We start from the raw sequence: 18,170 nt of genomic DNA, 5'->3' as shown, positions 1-18,170 counted from the left end.
ATCGTTGATCACAGCGCATTATTTTCTGTTCTGGACAATAAAATTTAATAGAAGTCATAAAAGCACACCCTGAGGACACTGATGTAAACCCTTTCTAAAGAATCTGCTTATTTAGCTCAGAATTGCATTCAACTTTATTCAATTCAGTCGACCAAATTTCTGTCTTTGACTTATACAACTCCTGGTGTACACTGTACACTCTTTATGTGAATGAAGAATAAATGTTACTTAGCACAGTTAAAAAAAAACCTCACTACTCAGTTTTCCTGAACAAGCTGGCAGGAGCCAGAAACACATTTTGGGTGGGCGGGTTGGGGAGTTCTGCCATGACTCAAAGCTGTAACTTCTTTACTACACCCGTACTGTATAATCAACAGAGTACATCCAAATGACCTGTGTATGTGAATTCACTGTAGTGTCTGTCTATATACTCTCGCAGTCCTACTATACCTGGTGGTTAGAAAAACATCTTTGATTATAAGCACTTAAATTTTCTGGCAAGTGCTGTTTTTGCAGAAAGATGATTTATTGTCCTAAAACCACAGGGTCATTTTAAAATTTGTTTCAGTTGCTTTGTTGTTATTGAAATTAAAAACAGGTGCACTAGAGGGGCAACAATGAGACAACCCCCAAAACAGGAATTGTTTTACAGGTGGAGGTCACTGAGATTTTGTCCCTAATGATTGTTTCTGGCTGTTTTTTCACAAGTTTTGCATTTGGCTATGGTCACTGTCTCTGTTGGGAGGATGAGGCAATATCTGAACCCTGCTGAGGTTGCACACGTAGTCCGACTCCCAACATAGTCTCAAGAGCATGGAGGAGATTCCAGGAGACAGACAGTTACTCTAGGAGAGCTGGAACAGGCTTCAGAAGATCCTTAACCCCTTAGCAGGAGCGGTATTTGGACCTTTGTTCAAGGAGGAACAAAATGAGCACTACTAGTGTGACAAAATGACCTCCAGCAGGTCACTGGTGTGAAAAAAAAAAAAGTTTTAGGAGGCCCTGTGCAGAATTGTCAGGTCTACCACTGACGCCCTGTACTATTCAAACACTACTCTGTTCCAATTGATTCCTCCTGTACAACAATACCTGTCCCCGTGTGGCGAGAGCATGCATGCAGTTACTGCAGGAAGGGTATTAATACCACTGACTGGGATGTTTCGATCCATCCAACATTGCCAGGTTGCACTGCGGACTATCCAAGAGGTTGGCGATACCCTGGTCACACCAGCATTGTCAGGCATGCATACAAGCATGTGAGGGCCAAAAAACCCACAAAAACCATAAAAGAATCACCTGGGATGCCATTAAACCATGTGGCATCCTTTGATTCCTAACACATTACGCAGTTCACGTCAGTATAGACATCCAGCATGATCTGATGTGTTTCTAAGTGTTCCTTTATTTACTTTTTGGAGCTGCACATTAATCCTCAGTAAAGTTTTCTAATCCTAGAGTCAAGATGTTTTAAGACATTTACTTTTGAATGAGTGAATGTGAGTGCGAATGGTTGCCTGTCTCTGTGTGTTAGCCCTGCGACAGACCGGCGACCTGTCCAGGGAGTACTCCGCCTCTCGCCCTATGACAGCTGGGATAAGCTCCAGCGCCCCCCGTGATCCTGAAAAGGATAAGCGGAAGCGAATGGATGGATGGATGAAACTAGTGTTAGGAAAAGTTGCAAAGAAGAGTGAGAGTAATAAATTTGATTAATACATTATGCTGCAACCTACAGTAGCTTTTACAGCCTGCACAAGTTGTCAGCCCATACAGAAAGACAAAGAAACGAAGAAACAAATACAAATGAAAACAGTATTCACACTAAAGGGTTGGACAGTTTTTATAAATTTAATATATCAATATATAGAGATATTTATCAACAGCTTGATTTCATAGAAACGTGAGTGAGACCATTTTGGCATACAGTACAGATATTCAATGTAAGTACAGAAGTTGCTAAGTTGTCAACACTCCCCCCCCCTCAACAACCCTTTTCCTTTTCTTTTCTTTTTTATCTTTCCTTGCAGACAAAGACATATCAGCAAGATTTCTGAGAAAATGTAGGTGGACAGTTTTGCCAAAAAAAAAAAAATCTGGAGCCTTAGATTTTATTTCAATTTCTTCATCTTGTTTGACTGTGGAAGGACCATAAAAACGTATCAAAACATTCCCCCTGTACATATCATCATCATCATCATCATCATCCCGAGCCATGAAAAGATTTACACAAAGATCACCTTCTTTCCCGAAAGCCTTCATTTTACACAGAGTGCTCGAAAAATCTAGGCAACTGAACGCTGCCCCTTCAAGTAATCAAACATCAAGTAGATTACACATGAAACTAGAAATAGTCTGATGAGGAGATAGAGAGGGAGAGACAGAGAAAGGAGGAGAGCAACAACTACAACTCACTTACACAGTCCAAAAAAAACCTCCCCACATAACAAAAAGAGGAGTCAGTGTATCGAGGAAAGTCACTGGGTCAACAAAAGCTAAGTGCCATCCAAGTAGAGTCACTGAGGGTTCCTTCCACAGTCCAAAACTGTAGCTCAAGGGGGAGGCCGCTTCTCCAAGCTGAGTGTGATTGTTCACCGGTTTGCTGGTTCACATTTTTCTTTCTATCTCTGGGGACTTCCTTATTATTTCTGTTGTTGTTTCAGGTTATTTCCTCCAGTGTTTTCTTTTTCTTTAATTCTTCCACTGTGTGCCTGTCTACCCAAAGACTGAGAGCCCTTGCCAAAGGAAAGATGTTCATGGGTGAGATGAAGATGAGAGGGTTGCAAGCGAATGAGAGTGCACAGAAACAACAGCGTGGACTTTGCCCTCGAAGCTAAAATTCAACAGTGCGACAGCCAAAGAAACACTTTAAAACTCAGTTGGAATTACATTTGATACAGTGCTCGAGGAGATGAAGAGGTGGAGCGATGTGAGAAGAGCATTGTGGTTAAAGCAACGTAAGGTCTCCGCTCAGAAAAGGAAAAGACAAGCAACAGTACGATAAAATGGAGAGCACAGATCAGGAAGACTGTATCGGGGTTATCAGGACTGTTAGTATTTACTATTTACGCTGATAACAAGCAACAACTTCCTCCCTCGATTTAGTAACAATTTGCACAGTTTATGCACTTAAGATGTCCATTAGGATTGTTCTGAATATTTGTTTTCTCAATCAGTGAACGAGTTAAATAGAGTTAAATATCAAGGAGTTAAATATTATAAATATGCCTATACATATGCTTTTGCTGGTGTAAACAGTATGCATTCTACATAAAATAACAACTTATATTCATTTCAATCCTGTCACCTAGAAACTACACTGAAGCAAAACACAGTCTCTAGCAACACATTTTATATGTAGTAGCTGTAGGCGTCTATACATATAAAGGGACCATATTAGTCCTTTTATATAGTTCTGATATGATATATGTAAATATTAGCTCTGGTTTCTATTTGGACTGTAGGTGAGAGCTGTTTGAGCAGCAGTCAACTAAAAGCTCTAAAACAGAAAGGAAAATAGCTCTTCTGTTGTTTTGTATGCCATCTGTTCACCTTGAACATCTGATTGCCAATTCTAGTATATAACCATAATGTATTCTCCTTCAAAGACAAACAAAACAAAAAGACAAAACAACCTAGCATCTACAAGCGTCTGAACGATATAGAATTCTTAATTCTTAAAACCAATAGTCAAAATTGCTGATTTAAATTTGATAAACTCATATCAGCTGATATGTAGTTGTTTACTCATTTACACACTGCCTGATGTTGTTTGGATCTGCTGCTTGTTGCGTGTGTGGCAGTACCGCCAACAGGGAAGTTGCGACGCGCCCTCTAGTGGACAAACTATGCAACATCAACCAATAAAATCGGCCTTTCAGATAACATTTTAGTATTAAGTACCATATAAATGTCATTTCTAGGTGACAGCATTGATTCTGTGTTAAAAGTAAAATAGCAAAGCGTTCACTTCACCAGAACAAATGTACCCTGTTTTCTTCCTTCAACAAAAGGTAGTGAGTTCCAGTAACTCAGAAATCCATACAACACAACAATGCCAAGACCAACTCATTTAATTAACTCATTTTTCTCAAAGATTTCAAGTTTACTAGCAAGACATTTTTAGACGTACATCAACATTTTCAATTCAGTAAACACAGTCTACAAGGAAAAAGTTCATTTTAGTGCAGTATATTTCCCCATTAATTGTTAAAGAACTCACAGTATCGTTTATAATGTTGCACTTTGTTCTCTAAAGCAGCGATTACTAGATCAACACTGAACTAAAAAACAAATAGTGACCCAGTGCACTCTAAGCTTATCTGACCTAGAGGAAAAAAGCTGTTATAGCCGACATCACACCAGTGGTTAGTCCCTTAATAGTCTTGTAAATATGGAACAACAGTGAAGCAGATGTCTAGAGAGCCTATGGTCACAGTAAGCCCTCCATTGCCACTACAATTACTACCTTGAATAGTTACAGACAAAGAACTGTTCCGGACTTCTTTCAATGTCCTTCAGAATAGACGAATGTTCTTGAGGTGACCACACAGTGGACCAGCCAATCTGTCTTCACACTGTAGCCATAATAAGTTTCCTACACCTCAATAAATAAGCAATTTATTCTCCTACCTGCACCCCCCACCTCCAGCATGGAACTCGATTAGACCTGAAGCAAACATGGACATGAAGGAAAGTGTTGGCACGCAGAGCTGACTCAGCTCAGGGAGCTGTGATTTATTTAATCTTAAATTCACAAAGATAGCTTACATCCAGATTTTTCCATCACTACCTAATCTCTCCTTTGGGAACTGGATCCTATACGCATGAAAACTGCAGTGGCTAATCTACATCATTGTTTTCAGTGTTTAGTCAAATCTGTTCAATATATGTCAATTCTTAAAGGCCTAAAAAGCAGTCACTGGTGGAAACTAACAAACCAGTCTAACGTCATGCTGAGTGGAGTCCCAATCTTCCCCACTGTGCAGTGCATTACATTTTTCTTCATCTGTACAAGGTGAAGATGAAGGGAGATGGCCTCCCCCTTGCGCTCGATCCTCCTCCGTTAGATGGATGTAGGGGGAGCGCGCTGCTGGAGAGGACTACGATTTACCTGTCTAGCTTGCTACTTGTCACACACAGTTCACACAACTGTGCTTCATAAACTGAGAGGAGAGAGTGCCATCCTTTCGAGGGAGGCGAGAGGAGCGACTGTCAGAATACGGCGATGCCAACACTGGCAGAAATCCGGGAAAACAAACGACCCACCATTCATCTTCCAAGTACAAACCTGCTCACATATGGCGGCGTATAAATTCTGGCAGTCAAGCCCTACACCACCTTTCATCTTTGTTTTCCTTGCCTTTCTGTTCCTCCCTCGTGGTTATCTGAGCTTCTACGCTGAAGCTAAGCCTTCCAAGAAATAGTGAAATCCATGAATAATAACCGTCATTAATCAACTGTTGCATGAATACATAATCTGAGACCGTACTGAGTCTAGGATGGAAGACTTTAACATTTGCATTGGGAACTTGTGTGTGTGTGTGTGTGTGTGTGTGTGTGTGTGTGTGTGTGTTATTTAGTCATATTGGATTTACTAGTCCAATATGTAGGATCTTACATGCAGCATTGATCAGATTCATTAGGCAAGAATGGAAGACGAGTGTTTCATGTATTTATAGTTTAGACCATCCAAAACTGCCTTACAGAGTATATAATGTGTTTTAACTGTGCTCAAAACTGTCAAATTTTCAATTAGGACACTAAACGATGTCCTGAATAAGAACGCTGGCAATTTGCCTCGACTACTTGTAACAGTTCTGCTATTCTAGTGATTCCCTATTCCAGCACAAGATGAGCAATTATTACAATATTCATTGGCATGAATCGCAACTGATTCAATAGGCTGGAAGCTGGTTCGAAGCAAGCCAAGGAAGATCAGGTCCCATTTTTCAAATCAGCGCTCAGCTCAGTCGGCCTCGGTGTGTTACTCATCTGCGCACCGCACAGAGACGGTGACAAGACATAAGAAATACAGCATCACATCCAGAAAACACACAGCTGCATTGTTAAAAAGGGGGAGTAAAGGTAGCCCCCCACCCCACCTCATCCCAAAAAACAAACAAACAAAAAACTCCAGCTGGGACTGATGTTTAAGGGGTCACTCAAAGTCAAACACCTCTGTGTTTTCTTGCTGTGATGAGCTTGTCATCTCACTCTTCATTTCCTCCAGGATTCCCATACAGCAAGTGCAGCATGCACTTACATGTTTTTAAATCCGATCACTAAACAACTATTTAACATCCAATTCCCTGCATCAATTCAAAAGAATATGTTCTCGCTGCTAGAATATTGACGCTGGCAGATGCAAATGAAGACTCAGAAACACATGTGGGATTCTTGCTACTCAGTGCAAACAGGAAAACAATCCCAAGTTCATTATTGACTGTATGTACACCTCTGATGGCAGAGGCCAGGGGATTACCCATAATCCTTTGCCTTTTCTACCCTGCTGCTTTCAGCCTTGAGGCACTACCCTCTGGTAGCACAAACCCTTCAATTGCAAAGGGAAAAAAAAAAGAAAGAAAAAAGTCTCCTTTATCCCCAAAATCACCTCTAAATGTACGACGACCTCATCAGTTTTCCTCTCCTTGGCTATATTTAGCTTTACAGTAAGTGAAAGGGCAAATTTGAGGGACTAGGTGTGAAAAAGGATGACACCCCCCTGCAACAAACCCCTTCAAAAAGGTCTCTTTACATGACAATGAAGAAATACAGCGTCCTTGCTTGCCACTGTACTGCACCATCCTTCCAAACTTGTCTTTCGTGCTGTGCACTGAGAGGTGCTGGTCACATATTTACAACAGCAAACGCAACAGAAATAAATACAGTGAAAGCACGAGGAATTTAAAATGATGCACGCCGCCTTCTCCTGCTTGCACGGCAGCCAGAAATCCTTTTATTTACAAAGTGCACTGAGACAGCTGAATGAGGTTAGTATGGACAATATCATCATCAAGCAGCATTTTGAGTAGCACTGGTGCTAACAAGAGGCAGAGAGAAGAGAGGAGTGGAGCAGAGGCTACTAAACTAATAGTAGTAGTAGTAGCTAATAATGGTAGTAGGGTTACTCCAGTGGAGACGGTAGGAGATGGAGGTGGGCTTTAACAGGTGTACATGTCATCCCTGCTCTTTAAAAACAGGGAGGCAAAATGAGGTCTCCTTTTCTTTTCTCCTCTGCGTTGTACTGGCCTCATTGTAGTGGTCTAGAGGCTGTGGTGAGAGGAGGGGGCCAGTATGGGAGCGCAGGGGTGCAGGCTGCATCCCCCTCCTCCCTCAGGGATAGCCATCATCCTCCAGACTGAGTGCCACGCGCTGCAAACAGCAGATAAAAAGACCGTTACCACAACAGGCTGGTTAAGGAGAAGGAAGTGAGATAGAACAGCGGGGAATGAAAATAGAGAAGCTCAGTGGAAAAAGAGGAGAAAGGGAGACAAGATTCCAGTCTAGGTGGAACCCAGAAGAAAAATGGCAGCTTTGTTATGTGATGCCCTCTCACTATTCTGCCTCCTCTCCCCAACCTTCGTCTTCGTTTCTTTCCAATTCAGCCCCCCCCAACGTGTTGTTTGTCCCCTCCTTCCCTGGCTGCTCGTAGCGAGGAATGCAGGCTGCCTGCCTACGGTTGCGAAAGTCTGGCCCACATAATGCAAGCCTGATTTCTCTGGCTGCCCGAGCTGCCACACTGAGACAAAGGGCAAGAAAAAGTTAGGACGAGAAAAGAAGAGGAAGAAAACCACTAAAGAGATAAAAGGCAATACATAAGATTTGTACAAATGTTTGTAATAAAACTGGGAAAACGAGAGAGAAGGAGTAAAGCCCCCTCTCTCGTTCCGCGAGGGTAGGTTGTTACTTCGACCTTGAATCTTAATATGACTCAGTCGTGCACCTGTTTCAGTGTCTGTCTGAGCGTGCTTCCCGCCTGTCATCATGCCAGTGATACCCAGAATTCTTTGCCTTCTTTCTCTCCGGGGTGACACAAAGAAATCTGTGTTACCATGCCAACAGATCAAAGCGCTAGACTCCCGTCTCGCCCTCCCTCCTTTATGCTTTTTGGCTGCCCTTCGCCGCTTGCTCTCTGACACCCAAAACAAGAAGCATATTCGGTAAATGTCATAAACTCCTAATGACGCACAGTCTGGATTTAAGGGCATTTTACTTTACTGCTACGTGTTGCAGCTGCTACGTGTTGCAGCTGCCACTGTATCCAGGGTTTGTAGAAAATGCCGCTTCCAGTGACTTTTAAAACTGCATATACATCAATGGGAAGTCATCAGGGTAATCCTGAAATTGCGTTGCTGAGATTTATGGTTTCTGCAAGATAAATTGTATTTCGAGAGAGTCCTTCATCCTGATTTGTGCTCCTTTTTTCAAATTTTGTGTGACCTCAAAACAAATTCGCATTAGTTCAATGCTATGACGCAACTATCTACTCTACATGTCCAATTTATTTGTGAGCAGTGGCTATAGAGCAACTCCTCTTTCACCTCTCTTTTTTTGCATCTCATCTGCACTAATCATGATTTCTTGGCTGCTGAACCTTTCTGAAGCAAAGGAATAATGCTTTGCCTGTGCACAAGGGTTTTGTCAGGAAATGGGGATCACTCACTTCAACAACCAAAAACACTAACACGATGCACAAATAAATGGGATGGCGGGTCGGCAGCAGGGATGTATCGCATGAATATGGTCGCTGAAGGTGAACGAAATGTGTGTCGAGGGTTTACGTGTACGCGTGACAGGTGTGTTCGGTAATTACTTCAAAAACATAAAGAAATAAAATGATATGTGAACGTGTGCGAGCCTGTTCTTTCTTTCCACCAGGCTGACATGTACAAGAAAACGGGCTTTTCCAAACCCTCGTGCCAACTCCCATTTTCCAAATATTTCACACCTCTTCCTTTCCTCCGCAGTACCTCTCACTTAGCGTTCGAGAGCATCGGCGCCCCCGAATACCAGTGAGAGTTGTTGTCTGTGACGCCGCCCCCTAGAGGAAGCGCTATGAATGGCTGACTGTGGCTGCCACTCACTGCTGGGTAGACGTGACCGATGGACTCGCTCTGACGCCCGATGTGGATTTCGTCGTCGTCATCCTCTGTGGTTTTGCGGTACACTGGGTTGTCGAAGTTCATGCTCTTGGTGTTCTTGCGCCGCCAGTTGCGCCAGACCAGGTATCCACCGGTGCAGAGCAATCCGATGACCACTGTGGCAAGGATAGGGACTGCATGTGTTTAACACACACACAACAACAACACACGGCGGGAGCGTTAACACAGCCCGGGGGACACAGAGCGGCGCTTTAAGCACTCACGCACAAACACACGTTGCACTGTTCACCTGAAGGCTCATTATTTTTCAGTTTTGGTTTTTGAAATGTTGTTTGCATAACAGCTTCTCAAAAATTTTAAAAACAAAACAAAACAAACAACAAAAAAAACATGGAAATATTCGCCTTCTGGAAAACGTCCAGAGGTGCACAAGGAGATGAACCTGAAGGGGAAGCAGTCCACTTTTCTGAAACTGTTAGAAAAACTGGTGGCACTTTATGCATCTGTTTCTATAAATTTAGTGGGCTGAGCTTTTTATGTTTCATCCCCCGTATGTCTTCTGTATCTGCATTTTAAAAAATCTAAGCATTTATTAGAGAAACAATGAGCCTTCAAAGAGGAACTAATCATTCATTGCATTATATCCCCCCCTCAGTGTCACGAAACGATCAAAAACATGCACACACAATATGCAACATAAATGTCTGCATGGTACACATGCACATAAACATCATTCCAACACACACACACACACACACACGTGGGCACACTGAACCAAACTGGCATTTTATATTAAATCTGTAACCATTCAAGCCCTGAAGACACTGATTATGACCTTGTTTTTGAATAAAAGCCCCACAAGGTTGCTTAATTGTCATCAGCATATAATCCTGGTGCGCATTGCTCAAAAAACAGAATTTTGGGCAATGATTTATAATTTTGTATTTTATTGCACCGAAAAATTAATATCTGGAGTGTCCGGATGGGGTTATGGGAGGAGAATAAGAAGAGGGTAAGAGGAGGAGAGAAGACGGGGAAAGGGTTGGGATTTGGAGGATTTGAGATAAGCGCCGTCTCTCCTCTTTCATTACCATATCAGCATAACTGCCCTGCAAGGACCTGTGTGTGTGTGTACAGTGCATGCTTTAGAGTTTTTATATAATGAAAGCGCAAACACCCAAATCAGAGGTAAGTCAAGGAGGTTTGGATATGTGTGCCTGCATTCATAGATGTGTTTTCCTACGCTACAGTACGCCTGTCTAATTGCGACTTTATTAGATAGACACTTGAGATTCCTTCGTGGCTGGGTTGGAAACCCCAGCTCCTCCTTTGTTCTTCTCTAAATGCTCAATGGTTTAAAGGGAAAAAAAACAAAAAAACCCATCAGCTTTCCTCTCATTTAGAAAATTTATCTCCAATGAGCGAGTGGCAAAACAGCCTGTCTTTGGCTAAAACTGATAATCATTGCTGGGCTGCTTCCCCTTACGGAGCTGTGGGTGGGTGTGGTGCATTGCTGGGTATGAGCGGAGAGCTGGGGTGCAGAAATCCAGCCCGTGTGGACCTCCAACATTAATGTTTCAAAGCTGCTAAAAAAAAAAAGATTTGTGGTGGCAATAAATGGGAGAAGGACAAAAAAAGGATAAAGCTGAAAGGGTTAATAGTCTCCAGGGTTATTTTAATGAGCTGATATTTCAACTATAGAGACTGGAAAGAGAAAAAAAATAGCTTTACAATCTTTTAGCGCTCCCCTGAATTATCAAACTTGTTAATATTAGGGATGAAAGAGATCTCAATTAGTGGCATATGCTGCCACTATAAGGCCATTTGCACATTCAGCTGATTTCCCAGTCACGTTGGGCATGAAAGTATGAAATATTTCCATAAAATTCGATTTTCATTTTAATCGGAGCTAATAGAGTAGATTAACTTTTCTAAGCCGGTTTGATTGAAAGAACTACAATTGCCTTTTTCTGCCTTTGTAGAGGCAGCTTGATGGTTTTCTCTTTATGTTTCATTGCCTAAACAGACAACAGCATTATGTCTGAGGTCATTAGCTTCCTGCTCCAGGCCAAAAACACAATTTCATGGCATTAATCCACTTTTCTCTCCCCTCGTCTCCCGTAAAGCGGTATAACCCACTCTTAGTCCGCTCGGTCACAGAAATAGGTCAGAACATTGGCCTGATTGATACGATCTGATCAGAGCGGTGAACACGAGCAAAATGTACTAACAGCTGGTCGTGTGATGACAAAACCTGAATTGAATTTCACATTTGCTCAAATGTCATTAATAATGACATAATGTGCATATTACAGCAGCCTGGCCGTTTACTGACAGAGGGGCTCACTTCCATGTAATGGCTTTTTCTAGCCATAGGCCACGAGGATGTTGCTGGATAATACCATACCTCAGTACATTTTTTCAATAGATGCGATACAATTTTATGCCTGAATCTCACTATTGAACCAGATATAATGTGTTGAATTGTTATTATTTTAATGAGAATGTTTTAGATTTAATCAGCCAGGTGGAAACGCAAACATCCTAAAACCCAGGCACACGCACACAAACACATAACCTCATACTCACATTAACAACAAAACGCACGCAACATGCAGTTAAGCAGACTTGAAGGAGCGAGGAGGGAGAGGCAGGCAAGCAGAAAGCAAAGACAACACAGTGAGGGAGTCAACAGTACTCACCGATAGGAATGACTATCCCCAGAACAGCTACTGTGATGTTGTTACCTATGAGGTAGTGATCACTCGCAGCTGAGATGAACAGAAAGATGGAAGACAAGAAAAAAAGAGAATCAAACCAAGAAAAAGTTTTGCTTCAAACCCCACCAAGTGCCCTCCTAGAGAGCAAGAGAGATTTCAACACGGGAACATCAAAAGAAAGGCTGGAAAAGGATATTTGCATAATATAAGGGCAGAGAATCCATCTGATTTCAGTTTGGACTGCTGACTTTGTCTTCCCCAGCAGCATGTGTAAATGAAAAAGCCAATGAATCACACAGGGATGGCATAAAAATGCAGTGAGATGCCTTTTAATACACGAAGGAACAAATGCGTTTCCAGAAACCAATGCATCAGAATTTGTATGAATATAAGCAACGAGCACATGATCTCACATTACTCCATTCTTTTTCTACGAGACGTTTCAAAACTGTGTCACAATGCAATGCAGAAGACATTTATTCTGGACATGCTTTGCATCCTTACTCCCCTTCAGCTCTCATCCCAACAGGTCGGCGGGGGAGCTTTTGACATTAATCTCGCTCCCAACCCTCGTATTAGCAGCAGGCTAGCTGTTAGCCAAAAGTGTGATCAGATGGCTATAATGAAGTCTGGTAAGGAAGATTAACACAAGAGAGCACAGTGCTGGCCCTGCATACTGATTGGCTCATTCGACAAAGTGACTGTTCCAGTTCTATGGCTGGCAAAAAGAGACAGATGGCATGTGACGGATGTGACAGACAATGCAGGCGCACATTATTCTTCATAAATTAAATCATATAGTGAATGAAATGCAAATAAATGCACACACGTGCGCACACACGAGAGCCACAAAAGGTGAAGCGACTTCAGACAGCGAGTTCTGAGTCAGCAGAAGCGAATTTTGGCTTTTCTTAAGTGTGAGTGACGTCCAGTGGGTCCAACAGTAAGACTCAAAAAGGCAGATTAACTGAATCTCATTAAAGAAACTGCTCTGGAAGAAGGCTGTTCTAGAAAGGGAGGGCACTGAGAAAGGGAGAAGAAGAAGAAAAGGGGACAAAAGTCTCAATTTCATGAGGGTCATTCTTACTGGAGGGATTTTAATATCAAAACGTTTACTGCCACTTATTATTTAAATATAACTGTCAGGGTTAGAATGCTATATCCAGTACAATTAACAATGATTAATAAAACAGTATATCGTAAATATACTGCTCAAAAATATACTTTAAAAACACATCAGATCAATATCTGTACTGATATGGACTGGGTAATGTGTTAGGAATGAGAAGATGCCACATCGAAATGAAAATGATCAACCCACAGACGGCTGAATTCAAAGAGACCCTGAAAATCAAAGTGAAAAATGATGCAGCATGCTATTGCTGTTTTGTGGAAATTTCATTGCAGCATCTCAAAATGGTATGTGCTTGTACACATCCCTGACCAAGATGGGGCACACTCGTAACAGGACGACGGATGGTGTCCTGGGAGATCTGAACCAGGGCTTCACTGAACTCCTGGACAGTCTGAGGTGTGACCATACAGGATCGGATGAACCAAAACATAACATCCCAGAGGTCTTTTAGTGGATTTGGAACTGCCTGCACACTTTTATCACATGAGGTCAGGCATTGTCGCACACCAGAAGGAACCCAGGAACAAGTGCACCAGTGTAGGGTCTGACATTGGCTCCAAGGATTTCATCCTGGGAGCTAATAGCAGTCAGGGTGCCATTGCCTAGCCTGTAGAGGTCTGTGCCCCCCAGACCATTACTAACCCGCCACCAAACCTGTCATCTGGACGTTGTTACGGGCAGCATCATGGCTTCTACAGACTCTTTCATATCTGTCACACGTCTGTTTTTTTTTTTTTTTTTCCAAAAATCTTGAAATTAATTTTCTTTAATGTCGCTGAAAGATGTGCAAAATTACTACCGATATCAAAAGAAAACATTGGTTACCAGCTGTGTTTAATCTTTGCCCTCCCCAATCAGACTCCTGGTTCTCCCTCGCCCCACCATGCCCTCCCTCCCTCCCCCCAGCAGCGTGTAACAGCTGATGCCGGCAAACTTGACAGTGTGCACCGAGTTGAAAATTATAACACATGGCCCGTGGGTTTGGAGACTCGTCTTGTTCATGCCCCATTTTTCTCATCTGTGTCTGCTCCACCTCTCATCTGGAGCACTTGTGGTGTGCTGAGGAGGGCTGACAACTTCAGAGACCGGAAGAAACGTGCCTCTCGCCTCTTAGTAACTCTGAAGTACCGCGACCCCTAAAGTAATACAGCAGGCAACCTCTTTAATTCCCAGAAAATCACTTTCTCTCCCGCCTCTTTTTCCATCCTGTCGTTTCATATCCATGTAAATGCCGCCTTTCCTCCCAACAGTGTGTCATCTACAACTCCCATCCTCCCCGTTAAAGTGCTGGACTGTCATGTTCTTTTTCGCTCTCTGTTCACTCTTCGTTCTCTGTGGCTTTACTGTCTCACACTGCACGTTTTTGTTTTTTTCATTTAACATTCCTTCGTTTTACTCCTTGCTCCGTTTCTCATTCATTTCCCTGTCCTCCAACTCCCACTTAAAACTTTCATCATCTTTCCCTGTTTCTCTCCATCTGTACAGCTTTTTTTCATCCTCAACACCTGCTCTTTTAATTCTTTTTTCTCTCCTCTAAATTACTTGTTAGAATGACATAAAGATATACAAGTATTATGATAAGTGTTTTAGTGTTAATCTTTCTTTTAGGGCATTTAAATAGTGCACAGACCCATTATCTGACATAAATATATATTCATCTAAAGAGTCAGTATTAAAAAGGGAACCTTTTTCATTTTCTTAGAAACAAAAGACAAAATAAAAAGCTGCCTCGGCAGGTTGACTGTCTCAATTTAATATTGCCATGCAGTAAAAAAGCTAAGAAGACTTTCAAAACAACTGCTGAAAAATACTGATCTCACAATTTGGTGGCTTCATCAATTTTGCTGCGTGGTGCTATCAAGGATTCTCGTCCGCTTCCAAGTACAATTTAATTCTTAGCGTGGCTTTGTAAACCATTGTTACGGCTGTTAGTCTGCTGTCACTGTTTGTCTGGGCTGCAAAGTGGTATTTTTCTTGCGAGCCAGTGAAGCGTGATTGGCGCGAGAATGAAGAACACTGCCAGTTATAGAAAGAGAGCGAGCGAGAGCTAAAGAGAGAAGGGGAGAGAGGTACAGAGGGAGAGACCAAGACAGAGATAAAGACAAAGAGAGTAAGAGAGAGGCTGTCAGAAAGTGAGGATGAGTGATGAGTAGTTTTATGCGAGAATGGAGGGGACTGTCATTTCTTAGCTCTGACACTTCTGTTAAGACGCTGGTCGCGAGGGATCAACAGTAAGCAGACCGAGACATAGTGCAGGCCTGTGAAGCGTTCGGACGGGTGTGTGAGCAGATGAGAAAAGGAATAGAGGAGGAGGTCGTAGGGCCAGTAAAGCAAATGATCAGAGGGAAAAGTGGAGGGGAGGAGAAGCTAGAGAAAGGAGGGATAAAAGTATTGGTTTTTAGCTTCCTGCTGATTTAATGATGGTGGTAACAGCAGTGATGGTAGCAGAGCAGAAGAAAACACTCGCTTTACACACATCCACATTCCTGTCATCATGTCACTTACCTCTGTGGGAGAGGTTGGCATTGCTCTCTTTCTGAATGCTGTTGGGAGCCACGGCAGCCAATAAGGGGGTGTGTGTGGACGTGGACTTCTGACTAGTGCTGCTCAAACTGGTCGTCTCTGTACTGGTAGCGGCGGGAGTCCGAGGGTGCTCTGTGATTCTGCCGCTCCTGGTGGTCTGAGGAGGGGCTGGTGTTGTAGTCTTGGCTGTGGGTGGTAATGTGGTAGTAGCAGAGGTGGTGGTGGTGGTGGTGGTGGTAGAGGGCGTTGTGGTCGTGGCAACGGTTGTGGGAGTTGTTGTTGTTGTGCTTGTTGTGGTGGTCGTCGTGGAAGTTGTGGTTGCGGTGGAGGCAGATGTCGTGGTTGCTCGGGGTCGAACTGCGCAACAGAAAAACAACCAGTAGGATTTGAGATTTCTCTCCAGACTGCTCAGCTGTTGCAGCCATTTCCACTTGTAAGCTCTGCATCAATATTCAGCATACAACTGCAGTCAACAGCAATGGCTCCATTGTCTTATAAGATGAGATCTATAATGTCTTCTGAGGGTTCTGGGTCTACCATGGGGTCTCCTACCAGGAGCGCGCCTGCAAAACCTCCAAAAGGAGGCATCCATGAGGCATCCAAAATAGATGCTCAGCTGGTGTGTTTGATACGCAGGAGCAGCGGCTCTACTCTAAGGTCCCTCCAGAAGTCCAAGCTCCTCAGTGTCTCATCTCTAAAGCTGAGCCCAACCACCTTATAGAGGAAATTCATTTTAGGTGCTTGTATTCATGATCTTACTCAGATTTCATGACCATAATTTCATAATTATTTATTTATAGGCTTTGAACTGAAGTCTGTAGATCTTACATCACACCACAGGTTTGGATTGAGACATAAATGGATCAGTAAATGAAAAGCTTCACGTTTCAGCTTTCAGCTGCACCACAGCAGTCCGGTATAACACCTGTGTTACTGCTAATCAGAAGTGTGACACTTTAAAGTCCTGTACAGCACCACATAGGTACCGTGACAGGTACTGTGATATTTCTATGTACATACTGTGCTAAAGTGCATTCACACATTCATAAGTAACAAGTTGCCAGATGGATAAGTTGCACAAGCGCATAATAAGCAGAATTTAGTGCAAGCGTTGCAGTCAGTTGTTGCAAACATCATATCACATCACAAGAAATGATCTGAGAAAACACTACGTTGTTAAAGCAGATGTACTACACCAGTACGTTTGGTTCATAGTGTACTACATGTACTAAAAGAAGTATTCAAGTCAGGGATTTTAGCTGAAGCTAAATTACACCACATGTCACCCCAGGCTCTTCCTCTGATCACTGTTTTTTTTTTTTTTTTGGTGTATCAGATTTACACAAATCCCAGTGCACACACTGCTGCTGATATAACATTCGGGTTTGTGTTTTCTAAACATTATTTTTAATATAAGTGATATGCGTTTCTTTGTGGTTGTAAAACTGAAATTTTGATCCAATACAGTCACAATTAAACCAGTGAGTTTTTCCACCAGAAATGTTTGTGTTACAGTAAGAATCCAAAAAGCTTTGGTACAAATGCACTCACTGCCCCTGCACCTACTCCCAGCCTCTCTCACAGGGATTCTTTGAAATATTGCCTCAATACATCTTCATCGTCTCTTTCCCCCCCGTTTCTCTGTGTCAGCTCCTCCTAGCTCACCTATATAGACATTAGGTGTAGGCCTAGTAAAAATAGCAACGTTACAAATGTAGTGACTCTATAAGGGCAGGGGGACAAGCTGACTGATGAAATAAGGTCAGCGAGGTAGGTTAGAAGTGCAGGGAAGAGTCCCTGACCTAGTTCCCAAGATAGTTTTACACAACACTTAAGGTTCAGATTCTCTGAAGGATCCAGGGCACTTTTAGCTTTGTAAACATTGTACTGTTAAATTGCAGACATTGAAAAATACTGTATTTGGAGTATCCAAAGTATTATGACAAATAGAAACAGTATAAATAGAAACGCTTTATATTTAGAATTTTAAATATTTGTGCTTAAATATGACCTAAAAGATGATCAGACTTTAACACTAGTCACACAGACGAACATAACTCAAATAAATAAATGAGACAAAAATATTCTTGGTAATTTAATCCAGTATTACACGGCTTGCATGTTTGTGGGTTTATTCAAATGAACTTCAGGTCTTTCCAAAATATTTCTGTCAGGTTAAGTTTGACTTAGAAACAAGCTCATTCCAAATAATTTTACTTATACATAGAATGACTTGTGTGCTTCGTTCTTGCAGCCTTGCTGTGCACCACTGCTGTTCTATGTTGTACTGATGGAGTAGCTGAGAAGTTAGCCTGGATTCTTTGTGCTCGTAAAAGAATTTAGGAACCGGAGAAAATTCAGGCCTTACTATTGGACTGATCACTGTTAGCCAACGACCCCTGAGAATGGCAACAATGCTCCTGAATTTCACTGTGATCCTAGCAGCGTGAATCTCATGTGACATTTATCCACACGAATCATTCATTCAGGTGTGCCTGTGGAATGTAGACTTACTGATCGCGCAGCGTCTCATGTCTGGTCCTAGCTCCATGCCGTCAGGACAGGCGCAGGTGTACTTGGGGGAGTGGTCTGTGATCTGAGGCGCCTTCAGGCAGAGGTACTCGCAGCCACCATTAGGCAGTGTGCCCATATTACAGGTATCAGGACCTTTGGGAACACAGGCAGAAATGTAAA

General features: G+C 42.5%; 1 protein-coding gene across 1 annotated transcript in view; it reads right to left on the bottom strand.

Annotated features, from left to right (window-relative positions):
• Positions 1 to 1,819: 1,819 nt before the first annotated feature.
• The window catches only part of LOC147309579 (uncharacterized), a 38,661-nt gene continuing 22,310 nt past the window's right edge, over positions 1,820 to 18,170 (bottom strand). Inside the window, exons 19-22 of the mRNA XM_086269888.1 lie at positions 17,991 to 18,143; positions 15,459 to 15,833; positions 11,801 to 11,869; positions 1,820 to 9,271 (exon numbers count right to left, since the gene is read on the bottom strand). Of these exons, the coding sequence (XP_086126014.1) occupies positions 8,970 to 9,271; positions 11,801 to 11,869; positions 15,459 to 15,833; positions 17,991 to 18,143 (899 nt within the window). The 3' untranslated portion in view covers positions 1,820 to 8,969. The remainder of the gene's footprint in view (positions 9,272 to 11,800; positions 11,870 to 15,458; positions 15,834 to 17,990; positions 18,144 to 18,170) is intronic.

This window comes from Aulonocara sp. 'chitande type north' Nkhata Bay, linkage group LG17, assembly GCF_057382095.1.
Source record: "Aulonocara sp. 'chitande type north' Nkhata Bay isolate Kocher_YH1m ecotype deep benthic linkage group LG17, A_spYH_male_GT1.1, whole genome shotgun sequence".
Taxonomy (NCBI): Eukaryota; Metazoa; Chordata; class Actinopteri; order Cichliformes; family Cichlidae; genus Aulonocara; species Aulonocara sp. 'chitande type north' Nkhata Bay.
The sequence above is the reverse complement of the archived record's forward strand: the minus strand, read 5'-3'. Positions and strand labels throughout refer to the sequence as shown.